We start from the raw sequence: 12,998 nt of genomic DNA, 5'->3' as shown, positions 1-12,998 counted from the left end.
AATTGTATTTTCCAACTTTAGTCTTGCTGGAATTGCCATTATAATTACTTTTTGCAAACAAACAATTAAAACAACTGCTCCTGTCCTGAAATTCTGCTAGCTGTAGGACTAGGGTTTAAAGCAAAGTATAGCCTGTGTATTTGTCATCTACCTGACTCTTGTTACTAGGTAAGGTACTAGGCTAAGATGGTTAAAATTTTCCGGTCGGATCATGTATTAATGTGTTGTCTGTATTTGTCTGCATTTGTGTGAGGCCCCATAGCTGTTTAAATGAAGTTGGTGTGTTCGTTGTCCCGTGTCCATAAGCGTGGATGCCCTGTGCAGGGCTGCCCTGGGCCCTGCAGCGGCATGCAGGTGTCGCTGGCTCTCGCGCTGCCAGGCAGCTGCCCACCCTTGTACCCTGGGATGCACCTTGTCAGAGCTGCCCTTTGGTGTCTGTGTGCTGCGTGGAAGAAGTAAAGGCCAATATCCTGACTAAAACTGGTGTTGTGTGATACTTGGTTTATTATGTTGCTGGGTATGATGAAGGCAGAGTTCGGTCCCTACTTCTTCTTTTGTATTTGCTTGTGCAAGGTGGTTGCAGTTTCTCTGTGGGATCAGCTTTTGTACGCAGGAGTGATGGTGGACATGTAGCTGGCTGTGAGAGGGAGCGCTTCCAGTTTCCTGGGCTAGAAAGGGGGGCGAGAAGGAAGCCTGGAGCGGCTGAAATGCTTTGCTAGGTGCCATGTGGCTAAGCTTCGGGGCAGAGCTCTGCACAGAGGAGGTTGCCTTCATCAGCAGCCACTGGGCTGGCTGCTTTGGTGAGCTACCTGTTGAATTTTGGGTTTGGAGGTAGAGTGTTACATTGCTTTTTCTTCAAGTTTTAGCCTTTAACATGAGCTTATGCATGGATGGAAAACTTAAGATTTTAAAGTTCCGGTTGCTAGGTCTTATCTCAAACACACAAACATCCTTTAAACCTAGCATTTGCTGAGGCTTTTTTTTTTTTGCTTGAGCTATTACTAAAAAACCATATTTGCATGTTACTTCGAAGGGTTCAGTAAGAGGACATCTGATTAACAATTTTTTGTTCTCTGGCAGAAATAATTATGCTTATTTCTGCATAACTTTATTTAGGCTTTTTTCAAAGTCCTGGAAATTGCAATCTCCACACATTTCAAGGTTTTCTTGCACGCTTGATTGGAAAGTTTCTTGTGACTCTGTGCACTGAGGAAATTGCCTGCATCCTTCTGTACAAAAAGATGATGTGTAATTCCAGAACACAGTACATTTCAACAGTGTAAGAAAAATTTGTCAGAGGCACATTGGATCACTTACTCTTATCAACTTTCCTATTCTGTCCCAATTTTAAACCTAGTCAAACGATTTTACCAGGCACAGGATTTTCCATTGTTGCTCACTAGGCCTCTGGCAACTGCTTAAAATCCTTAGATTGCCGACCTCTTCCACTTTTCTGAGAAATGTAAATTTTGCTGTCCCTAGTAGAGTGACTGAGATTTTTCCACATAAACATGTAATTTCCAGACTCTTAAGACCAGATGTGCACAAATCATGTGGAGAATCTGTGTCTTGACAGATGTGAATTGGCATTTTTATCTGCAGAAGGCTTAAATGCTGGAAGATTGGGATACAAAATATGTTTGGAACTGGAAGTGCTTTTCTTGTGCTCACGGAAGAACATGCAGACCTCTGTATCCTGAGAGTGTATTTCATTTATCAGACTGTAGAAAGTGCTTTTCAGAGGCAAAATTCTCTTTGGCTGATTCTGCCTTTTTGTGTGAAGATGTCTAAAGTTAATAGCATACATTTGGAAAGTTGAACAACATTTTGATTGAAATTTGTGGTTCTAAAAACAGAAGAGTGATTTAGAACTGGTGTTACAGAGAACTCATTTCCAGTATGTATGTATGTATACACCACTTGTCAGATCTGAATATAAAGACTGTATAGATATGTGGTAACTTGAATCTCTAATTAAAAAGAGCCAAGCTGTCTAAATATATTTGGAACTGCCTGAAATAACTATTGGAAAATGGACACTTTCCTTCTCGCTAAATCAAATTTGTAACTGTAATTACATATTTCTTTTGATGCATAATTTAATACAGTTTATTCAAGGAGAAAATCATTAACCTGCTTTTTAGCTCTTCTGTTTACTTTATACGTCCCACAGGAATTTCTACTATTTATTTTGCAGTTCCAGCAAAAGATTATTTTTTGCCATGGAGCGCTGGGATTTTATTGTGCATTGAAATTGATTATTTGCGGTTATGGGCATACAACAGAAGTTGTGATTTTTCTTATTATTTTTAACTGGGTTGACTTCAAAGTAGTCACCATAATGAAAGAGCATTCAAGAATTTGTTTTATATACTGTGACTGAACTGTGCAACCTACTGACAACTTTTTGCTTTATTAGCATCAAAGTACTAATCTGCATTCTTAAGTACATGCCACACTCCAGTCAGGTCGGGCTAAACATTTATGGCTTAAAAAACAGGCCAAAAAATAAAAATCAAAGTAAAACAGAGTTCTAACCCCAACCTTCTATCCACCAGAAGACCTTCAGACTTAAGATGGTTATTGTGCAGCCTTTTTCAAATGATAAATTAAGTCTTGAGTATCACGTACAGAGATGTCAGCTTTTTTTTTAATTAGTTAGTAACTACTGTAAACAGTAATATTAAAATTGCATAATAGTGTTGTTCAAATGCTTTAGATCTCACATTTTAATAAAAACAAATTAGGGATTGAATATGCCAAACTGTGGTGTATTCATGGGTGTTTTATTAAATGTAATAATGAGGATGACATTCAGGAAAAATAGCTAGGTTCCCACCTCTAGTTGCACAGCTGAATTTTGTACACTTTGAACTACTTCAAATATCTTTCATGGATGTGTTTAGCTTCAGTTTTGAACCAGGTAAGATTATACACTAGCAAAGTCTTTACTGCAGTGTCTGCCAAGTTGCTTGTATGAGAGAACCCTGGCCTGAAATAATCAATGTAGAATGAAACTTCAGAGACATCAGTTATGGCTGATACAGTCCCTCTGTATCTGAATATTCATAATGATGCCTATTTTTTCTGGTATCAGGAGAATATACAGATTATATCAGGAAAACACAGAGGTGTTCAGTTAGACTAGTTGGCATCGAATTGGTACCTTGGGTTGGTTTTAGTAGTTACCTGATAGGTGCTTCTGTCATTTTTTACACTTTTAAATGTTTTTCAACATTACTAATTTTTAATAAATTTCTAAATGTGTTTTCTAGGAGCTAGCCAGCTGCGGATGGAATAAGAAAGAAAAACATATCCTCGCTCCAAATATTGTTGCCTTTACTAGGAGGTTTAACCAGGTAAATTATTAGATTACTGTGATGAGCAGGTACTGTTTGACAGTTGTCTTTGAGTATGAAGTTAAATAGAACTACTCCTGTGAATTAAAACATAATCTTCATTTTGAAAAACACACCTAAAATTTTAAAATGGCAGTTCCTGTTCTCATTTGCATTGTCTAAATTTTCTTGTTATTCCTCGAGACCATTGGTTCCTAATTTTTGCTGATCTGTCATGGTACAACATTAGCAATTCTTTTCCTCCTTTTTCTATGTTTCACCTGCTCATTCAGTTATCTTCGTGTTACCTCACCTCTCTGCCTGCTTCTTACATCCAGTGGTAATGCTCTTCAGTAATTGCAGCTATATAGATGAGAATTCATGGGGTCAGAACTCTTCTTTCCTTATCCTGTTTCCTCCCTGGAGCATCATAAAAGTATACAAATATTTCATCTGATAAAGTAATTTTTTTGTAAATAAATTCAGTTATATGTGTTTACTTTATAGGTCAGTTTCTGGGTTGTACGAGAAATATTAACAGCACAGACCTTAAAAATAAGGGCAGAAATATTGAGCCATTTTGTGAAAATAGCTAAAGTAAGTGCAACTTCCTTGTACTATCATTCAAAATCTTATTTCCTTTTTGTTTGTTTCTGCACAACTCCTATGAACTGTTGTTGGATTACAGAGGGTAACGTTCTTTTTTAGCATATCTACAATGTTGTACCACGTGAATAAGATAAAGGTATGACTGTTTATAGTCATAAGAATATCTGTCATAAGTCAAAAGAAAATCTGTTGTTTATACTCGGTTAAATAAAACTACCCAGTTCAGTGTAAGTCCTCTTCTGCCTTTGCCTGACAAGTTTAAAAGTGGTTTGTCTTGTTGACGGCCAGCTATGTGTTGCCAACACTGAACATGGTTGTAAACTGTTCTGGTTTTTGTCTTCCCTCATTCAAACTTACCTTCTATGAAAAGAAATCTCTTGCTTCTAAAATGGCTATTGTGAGACTTGTATTCCTACCTGTAACATGTAGTTACTGGTATGAAGCACTGCTGTTAAAGCTCAGTTATTGTAATGAGCTTGAACACTGCATTTTACAGGTCATTCTTAACTTTTAAAAAAATCTATTTATTTAAAAAAATATTTTTCTGCTTCATGACCTGAGGTCATTCTGTTTTGTATGACCTTTTGTGACACTAATACTAGTAAGACAACAGCACTTGGATCAAAGGCCTGAGTGCTAATCTTGTGTATGTGAAATTGTGTGTATGTGTGTGGGTATTAGAATAACATTTCCCATGTAATAGTTAGTTAGTTATTTTTTTTGTATTGTGAATATTTCCAATCAGTTTACTTGGCAGTTTTGTGCTTATGCAGAATGAGTTCCTGGCACAAATGCCTAGTCCAGGTACTAGGAGAATGGTCATCTTAAAGGTGCTAGGTTGCTCTTGGAAATAAGAGGGTTGTTTTTTGCGTTTGGGGTTGATTTCCCGCGCCCCCGCCCCCCCCCCCCCCCCCCGTAAAAAGGAAAACACTGCCGCCTTTTTTTCTTTTTTCCCTTTACTTCTTTTCCCTCTGTAAAATCGAGATACCCCTCAAATGTTCCTGAGCAATGAGTATATTGATTGCTCAAGAATGAATCCAGCCTCTTTTTAAGATTTATGAAGAAGCTACATGGCAACCGTTCTCAGTTTTCTATCTTTCTGGATCTATGTTGTGGAAACTTTATCATTTAAGACAACTTTATTCCACAGTATTACCTCTTTTGAGATCAGTGTGTTTTGAGTAATTGTCAACGCAGAGTGAATTGAACATACGTTGAAGTGAGGAAAATTTGTCCTGTAAAACAGATTACAAATTAAGAAGTTGTATTAATTCTGAAAGGGTCATCAGCATACTTGGTTGATGGTTTTGGCTTGATTAAATTTTTAATTTCCATATTCTACTCATTTTCAAGAACAATGCATCATAGAATATTTTTGTACTTTCTATGTTCCTGGAGGAACAGCCTTAGAAAATAATAAATTAAAATTAAATACAATTTGTATGATCACAGCTGAAATGCCTGTTATTTTGAGGAGAATATTTGGAAAATTTGTAACTGCTAAAGTGGTCTTAAGAATTTTGCACATTGACCGCATTGGGTAGTTGGTGTTTTCTGCAGTCATTGATGAAAACTTTGTATTTTATTAATGCAACTTTGAGATTAATGCAGCTTCCCTTTTTGATGTGCTAAAAGTTGTTATTCACTTTTTTCAGAAGCTTCTAGAACTGAATAACCTTCATTCTCTCATGTCCGTGGTATCAGCCCTGCAAAGTGCACCTATCTTCAGACTGACCAAAACCTGGGCCGTAAGTTATTTCTTGGCCATTGTCTTTTCTGTCTTGTTTGAATTTTGAGGCTTTCCTGAACTCTTCTGAATTGTCAAATTGCATGCTGTGGAAGAGGATTCTTTATGTTCTTGTTTTTGTGGTATCATCATAGCAGAAGTAGTGATCTGTTACATGTTTTGTGAAAGCAGAGTTTAAATGGCTGCCTATTTTTTTTCCTGTAAGTAGTTTCCTGTTTTTCTGTCTGTTCTAGAAGCCACTGATTATATGCTCAAGAGGACTTTAGTTGATGAGTAATCTTAGAAGACCCTCCTAAAGAGTGTGTATCAGTAGCCCATTATCCAAATCATCGTGTGTGTCATTAATACATTCCCTAAAGGGAAGGAAGAAAAAAGGTCTATTACAAATAGAGGAGCATTAATTTTGTGATTATTGTACAATGCATTTCAGTTTTCATTTTTTTTGGAAATAAAAAGCATTGATAATTTCTTTTTCAGAAATTTGTTCTCTTAAGGGCAGAATATCTTATGTACTGTAGGTTTTGCTATGTCTTTGAAGTGGAATACACAATTACAGTGCAGTCCTGCCATAATCTTTAAATATACAAAGGATTAGGTAATTCTTGTTAATTTAGTTTTCCACCCAAGGATCACATTAACTGTTCAGATCTGATAAATAAAGATAGCTATACTTAACACTTACCTAAGTTTGTTATGTCTTTAAAATGCCTGTAGCTTTGTAATGGTTTGATTGCTCAGAATTAGGCTATAGTCTAGTGAAAACGTAAGTGCCTGCTGTTTTGAGCAGCTTGATGAAGTTGGAACTTAAATAGGGAAAATTGTTCACGTGTGAAACTAAGCGTGTGAATCATCTGAATTGGACCTGAAGAGGCGTGAGGCTCTTTGTCAGCACAGTAGCTGAAAAACACCACACCGTGCCGTTAGGGCCTCAAGGAATTTTCAGGGCTGTTTAGAAAGAAAACAGCCAAATTATTCTGAAATCTTTTCACTCTTGGACCTCTTGCATTACTTTTTATTTAACTGTGCTGCGGTGAGCACTGCCCCGGCCTGCAGGGGCCTGGGGGCTCCCCTCGCAGCTGCCTGCGGGGACCCCAGCCCAGCCCCGCGTGGAGGGAAGCAGTGAACTCCTGCCTACCCGCTGCCATCTTCGTACAACAAGGGCAGGCGCACAGCTCTCCAGAGACAGAACAGCCAGGCTTACAGCCCTGTGCTACAAGCGGTGGAATTTCACAGAGTAAGAGCTGTGTTAAGAAACGTGCTGTGGAACAGCTGCCTGTTGTCAGAAAGTACAACTGCAAGACCCAGCGTACGGTGCTGCAATTCTCCACTCTATTCTGACTCAGCTGGCTTTTAAAATCATCTTTAAAGCATCGATGGTGTTTCTGAAAACAGCTGAAATAGGGAATATGTTTCTGTAGCTACAGTTGAATATTTCATGTTTACTTTTCAATCTTCTGTCACTTTAGGATCTTTCGCATTGCTAAATATTTTTCTGTTTTTTCTGTAGTAAGTCCAGTAATAGAAAAGAGATTTTAGTACCATAGAGATTTCCTTTCCTTACACTTTTTCCCAAAATGTTTTATCATAATTTAATAAGGCATTGTTGAAATGGCACAATTTGCATTTAGAGTGTTTTCCATTGATATCTCTACCTTCAAATTAAAAGAATTTTGAGCAATTCTGATAAACTATGAGAATGTTAGTGACTGTATAATAACATATGTTTTTCCCTCTAAAAATGTAATATTGCTGAGGTTATTCAAAACTCTGAGGTAGTGATATATGAATAATTGATAAACCCTTCAGAAATAATCGTATTTGTTCATACCTGAAGACATGCTGAATTGCTGTTTGGTTTTTTTTTTTAACAGGCAGCACATTTGCAAGTATTGTGCTGTTTGGGTAGTGATGATGAATATAATCTTGACTATGCTTTTTTTTACTGTGGTAAAAATTATTCCACACATTTTATTATTTATTGTTGTCTTTGTGTGGATTCGCCTTTTAACATTTTATGATCTTCATTTTTTCTGTGTAGCTTTTGAATCGCAAAGACAAGACCACCTTTGAGAAGTTAGACTATTTACTGTCTAAGGAAGATAATTATAAAAGGACACGGGAGTACATCAGAAGCTTAAAAATGGTTCCTACGATTCCATATTTAGGTGAGTGTGAAGAATTACTTTACTTATCTGCAGCTCATTTTGACCAACAAGCACTAATGTAATATAATGTTGTGTGCCTGAAGAACACTGTATAGAAGGTATGGTTCACTTCATTTCCTAATTATAAAAATTAGACCTGGTGGAGATTTTTAAGCTATATGCTGTCTAGGATCTGTGACTTTTTGGCACTACTGACATCTGAAACTACAAGTATGTCTTTTGGTGTCTTCAGAATTTGCAAGAGCATTGGGTTTCAGAAGTGTCTTGAGTGTGATTTAAGACCTCAGTCATGTAGCTTTCATTTTTGCAGGGTTGTTTTTTCAGGTACCTCATAACTTGGTATCTTAAGCTGTATTTGGTTTGTGTCAGTTTCTTGTAAGTACTTTGAAAACAGATACAAACTGAGTAGTCAATTCAGTTGATTGACTTGTCTTTTCAGTATTATTCATGTAGACACACTAGATCATTATTTCCCCAGCAGCACTTTTAACTCTCAGTTCCTGCCTGTTACTGAACTGTGCTAGCATTTCTGAGGAAAGCTGCAAGAACCAGATTCCTACTAAACAAGGCCATTCAGACACTGGAATATATTTCTAGTGATGTGGTCTTTAAAAGAAGGACTTAACCTAAGAAGGTATTTAATTATGTTTTCTTTAAGCGATATATTAGAAACAAAAAGATAATTTATTGTAATTATTTTCTAGTGCCAAGAAAAGACAAATACAGTGATTTTTCTATAGCAGTTCATGTATGTGAATTATGGTCCTGTTTTGAACATTCTGTAAATATGACTTCCAGAAAAAAATATATTTTAGAAAAATCAAACTAAGTCTGGAATTTTCATCACAGGTACTCAGCAAAATTCACTAATGTTTGATGAAGTTATAAGCAACAGAATACACCATAAAGAGACATCTTAAACATTTTAAAGTATTGGTGTAACCACAGACTCCACTTCTAATGCAACTTTCTCCCTTATCTAAGGGATGTGGGATCTAAAAACCTTGTGCTTCAGCCACATGAACTCCACAAAATCAGATGTGAAATACACCTTTACCTGAAGTACTAGGAATGGTTGTTTTCCTGACATAGGAATTCCAGCTAATGATCTACAATTACAGCCGCATGTATGACAATAAAATTTAAGTATTCTAGGAACGATACATGACAGTTTTTAGAGAACTGTGTTGTATTCTTAGGAGGCTTCTCATAATTGTGTTACTTCTTACTTAACCTGACACATTCACATAATTTCAGAAAGATACATGAGGAAAACTCTGCATAGGCTTTTTAGCAACTCAAGCTTATTTGTGGTCCTAAAATGTCCAAGGGACTACAAAAAAAAACCCTGAATGTGGATGTGTAAGCGCTCAAACCAGTCAGTAGCTTAATCTAGTTCGCAGTAGGCTTTTTAGAATCTTAATTCCTTTGTCTTTTTCACTGTTTGTTCTGTTGGTTTAACACACATACTTCAGCAGAAAAGCCTGACACATGGTATTGCATTTGTTTTTAATGGTTAGGAGATAGTTGTTTAGTGGTTTTGGTTGTCTTTTTTTTTTTGTTGTTGTTGTGTCCCCCCTCCTCCCCAAAACAAGGGCTGTAGATCTGTAAAGGTAAGACCCTTTCTTTGCAGAACTGCTTTCGTTCTGTTCTTTTACAGCAGTCTGTTGGTAAACAGATGTGCTGAGTCATGTTGACAAATGCGTTGTCCTGGACAGTCTAATTTAAAAGCTGAAAAGGCAGTATACTAGGTTAGGACGCAGAGGATATGAACAATAGCTGGGAATATTTTACTTACTGTATTTGTATTTAGGAAGTGGAAGACTGGCATAAATTCAGGACTGTAAAATTTTCATGCATTTGTGTACCCTTTGTGTATGGCTGTCCTGCCAGTAGTCTGTTAAGCTGTCTTCATCCTTTGAAGGAATGAACTTTGAGTTCAAGTTCAGTTTGATTTTGGTCAAAGTTAAAATCATAAAATACTGTATCTTTTCTGCTAATCTTCTCTTCAAGGTTGTTTGCATAGGTCTGAAAAGGCTATGTCTGCATGACATACCAGAGCTTACCTCCATCTATTTCAAGCATGTTCAGATTTGTTATCTGGACAGACTGCTCGTATCATGCAACCTCTTTTCATTAAGCCTTCCTGTGTGACAACAGTTTTGTTAGTGCTTCCAGTTGATGATTGCTTTTGTATTGGTTTAGTGTATGCTACTTCTTGTCTGGATTTTTTTGGCTGAAAATAGTTGTCTTGGTAGCCTAAATGATCACTGGAAGCAGAATTTTGTTTCTTCCCTGTGGGGCTTTCTTATTAAATGTGCATAAAATGTACCTTATTCTGTATCTGCATCTGTAATGAATAATGCATATGTCTGGAGAGCGTCTCTAGCTGGAAGTTGGAGGGGAACCAAGGTCCTGTTTTTTCTGGTGAACTTTAATGAATTTATTTAGTGATAGGGACTGAGCTGGTAGTGATGCTGACATAGTGATGCTGGAGCTAAAAAGGGTACGGTTTTAAATCACTATACCTGGATAACTAGAGCTCAAGACTTCTGCACAGGCTTCCTGGGCCAGAATTGCTGTCCTTGTGTTAGTGAGTGTCAATGCCTCAATGGATTTCTCTTCCATGAGTTTATGCACTCTCTCTTTAAACACATGCAGACTCCTTGCATCCACAGCACCCAGCTGTGTCCAGTACCATTTGGTTTTTTTCCTCGATCTAAAAGTGGCATTTTCTACCTTCACTAGATAAATCCTGCGTTGTTCTCAATGCAGTTTCTTGAGGCTACTCCTGACATTGTGGACTTCAGTCATTATCTGTTGTCTTCACACTAAATCTTCAGTTACCTCTCTTCCAAAAGGAGGAGTCCTTAGATTACTTGATCGTGCCTTGTACAGATGCCACTTGACATCACTGACAACCTTGTGGCAGCATTTCAGTTCTACATCCTTTTTAGGGGAAGAGAGTGCACATGGACTGCGTGCAAAATTCAAGATAAAGTGCATGTTTCATTTATGTAGTGACTTCAGAAAGTTTTTTGTGTTTTCTTTAATAATTCCCAACATTCTGTTAGCTCAAAGTTTAGTAGCAATCAAAAAAGCAAGTTGTTTTCAGGAACTATTTATTATAATCCCAAGTTCTTCCCTTTATTGGGAATTATTTGCTCTTTCTGTTTTATGTGGAAAGTAGGGTTTTCCCCGCCCAGCCCCATGTATCACTGTCTAGATATTTTTTTTATCTTCTGTCATATTGCCCAAGCAGTTTGTCTCATAAATCCCTCTGCAGTTCCTGTCAGTCAGCCCTTCTCTTTGCTCTGTAATTAACAATTGCCTCAATCAGTTAATATCAGCAGATTTTTGTTCCATTGTTCACTCCCATTTTCAGGTCACTTATGAATATGTTGAACAGCATGAGTCCCAGCACAAATTCCTGTGAATAATAGTCAGCCCTGCTTATGTAAAATACTTCTTATTAAATAAATTTGACAGCCATTCCTAATGGCCATACTTAAAATGTGTTGAAAAAATGGCATGAGTTATAGAAACTTCTTTGAAAATATTTTCAGGTTTGAAGGAATGTTTAGCTTATCAAAAGAGAATATTAAAAGGGGACTTGTTTCAGTGAATAATTATCTTCTGGAGGGACACAATATTAGGTATGGAAGAGCTTCTTTAATGTGCTTAAATGAACAAGTGGACTGATCTAGATTAGGAGTAAATAGTGGACTTAAAACACTGAATGAGAGTGATGAAGTCTCTGAGGATTAGCAGAGTTCATGGGACACCCATTTCATGCTGTAGAGCCTCTTGTCTCTCACTGCAAGACAGTTATATTGGTTCTTATTTCATCTGGGGCAGCTGGAGATGAGATGGTCAAGAGAACATGCTGGGGAGTGAAACAACTGCTAAAATTATCCAAATACTCTGGTTTATAGAACTGGCTCACAGCCTTGTGTAAGAAGTGCTTTGGTGCTATCTAGTTATTGGAACATCACTCCAAGCCAGTTTTAATTAAACTTAAAATATTTCTGAAATGGACAAAAGTGTTACAAACCTACTTAAAGACGCAGATAATGAAAATGAAAGGAAAAAAATCCATGTTACTGGGTTACAGGGTTGAATCTGAAATTCCTGCTAGTATCTGGCCAACCTCCTTTAGGCTTCCTGTCCTGCATGTGTCGTACCTTGGGTTTCCTACATCACAGTGAGCCAGTCCCTCGTGATGGCAAAGACTGAGCAGTGTTGCAGCTCTTTTAAAGTGAGGTTTTCCCTGTGTCCCAAGAGGTGCAGTTGAACCTTTGTGTAACCAGATGAACACAGCTGTATGTTTACAACCTCAAGCTACAATATGAGAGATTAATATATTCCTTACTATGTTAAAACTACTATGTTAAAACATCTAACAGTTGTTGTCTTTTCAGACAGCTCTTCGGTTTTTTTTTTTTTTTTTTAAATAGAGAGAGAGAAAAAACCCCACAACATGAGATTGGCAAGGCTGTTGGTCTGGACTGCTGGGAGCATTTAGCCCCAGTGTGATGTAAGAACAAATAGCAATCACATTGTTTTGAAAATTTGTGGGTGCAGTGGCTCGCTACAGCTTTTTCCTGTCTTCACTGTAGGTGATCTTTCAGGTTGTGTCTGTATGTTATAGAAGAGATGAAGATGGGTATGTTCTGTTACAGTCTGCAGGTTTCACTGAGTTGTGGTGTTTTGTTGTTTTTTTTCTTGGAATATAACAGTGGGGATAATGGTGGGATAATGGTGAAAACTTTGAATGATAATTTAACGGTTTCAGGAAATAAGTCTTAGGAAATACGTGTGTAAGAGAATCATGAGTTGTATCCTGAAGTATCTTGTGATACTTCATAACATAACAACATAAGTTGTCTCCTTAAATCTTGTGAGACAGCCTTTTGTCTAAATGCTATGGGTGGAGCCACACTTAGTTACCATTTCCTTTACTGTTCTGAAAAAGGTAGAGATAATTCAGAAAGTCAGGAGAGCAACCTAAGTTTTTAGGAGGTTTGCAGCTGCAGGACTAGCTGTACAGTACTTCTTGAAATGAAGATGAAGTACAGGAGAATTGGAGCTGTTACAACTGTTCTCCATTGTGCTGCAGTTCTCCTGTATAAACTCACC

At 37.3% G+C, this 12,998-nt stretch overlaps 1 protein-coding gene across 14 annotated transcripts in view; it reads left to right on the top strand.

Moving 5' to 3' along the window:
- RALGPS1 (Ral GEF with PH domain and SH3 binding motif 1) overlaps positions 1 to 12,998 on the top strand; it is a 120,276-nt gene that overhangs the window by 27,307 nt on the left and 79,971 nt on the right. For all 14 annotated transcript variants that reach the window (XM_055721428.1, XM_055721440.1, XM_055721439.1 and 11 more), the window contains 4 exons: positions 3,276 to 3,359; positions 3,846 to 3,935; positions 5,603 to 5,695; positions 7,733 to 7,859. In XM_055721428.1, the coding sequence (XP_055577403.1) occupies positions 3,276 to 3,359; positions 3,846 to 3,935; positions 5,603 to 5,695; positions 7,733 to 7,859 (394 nt within the window). The remainder of the gene's footprint in view (positions 1 to 3,275; positions 3,360 to 3,845; positions 3,936 to 5,602; positions 5,696 to 7,732; positions 7,860 to 12,998) is intronic.

Source organism: Falco cherrug, chromosome 9 (genome assembly GCF_023634085.1).
Source record: "Falco cherrug isolate bFalChe1 chromosome 9, bFalChe1.pri, whole genome shotgun sequence".
NCBI classification, from domain to species: Eukaryota; Metazoa; Chordata; class Aves; order Falconiformes; family Falconidae; genus Falco; species Falco cherrug.
Note: the sequence above shows the minus strand (reverse complement) of the source record. Positions and strands in the feature narration are given on the sequence as shown.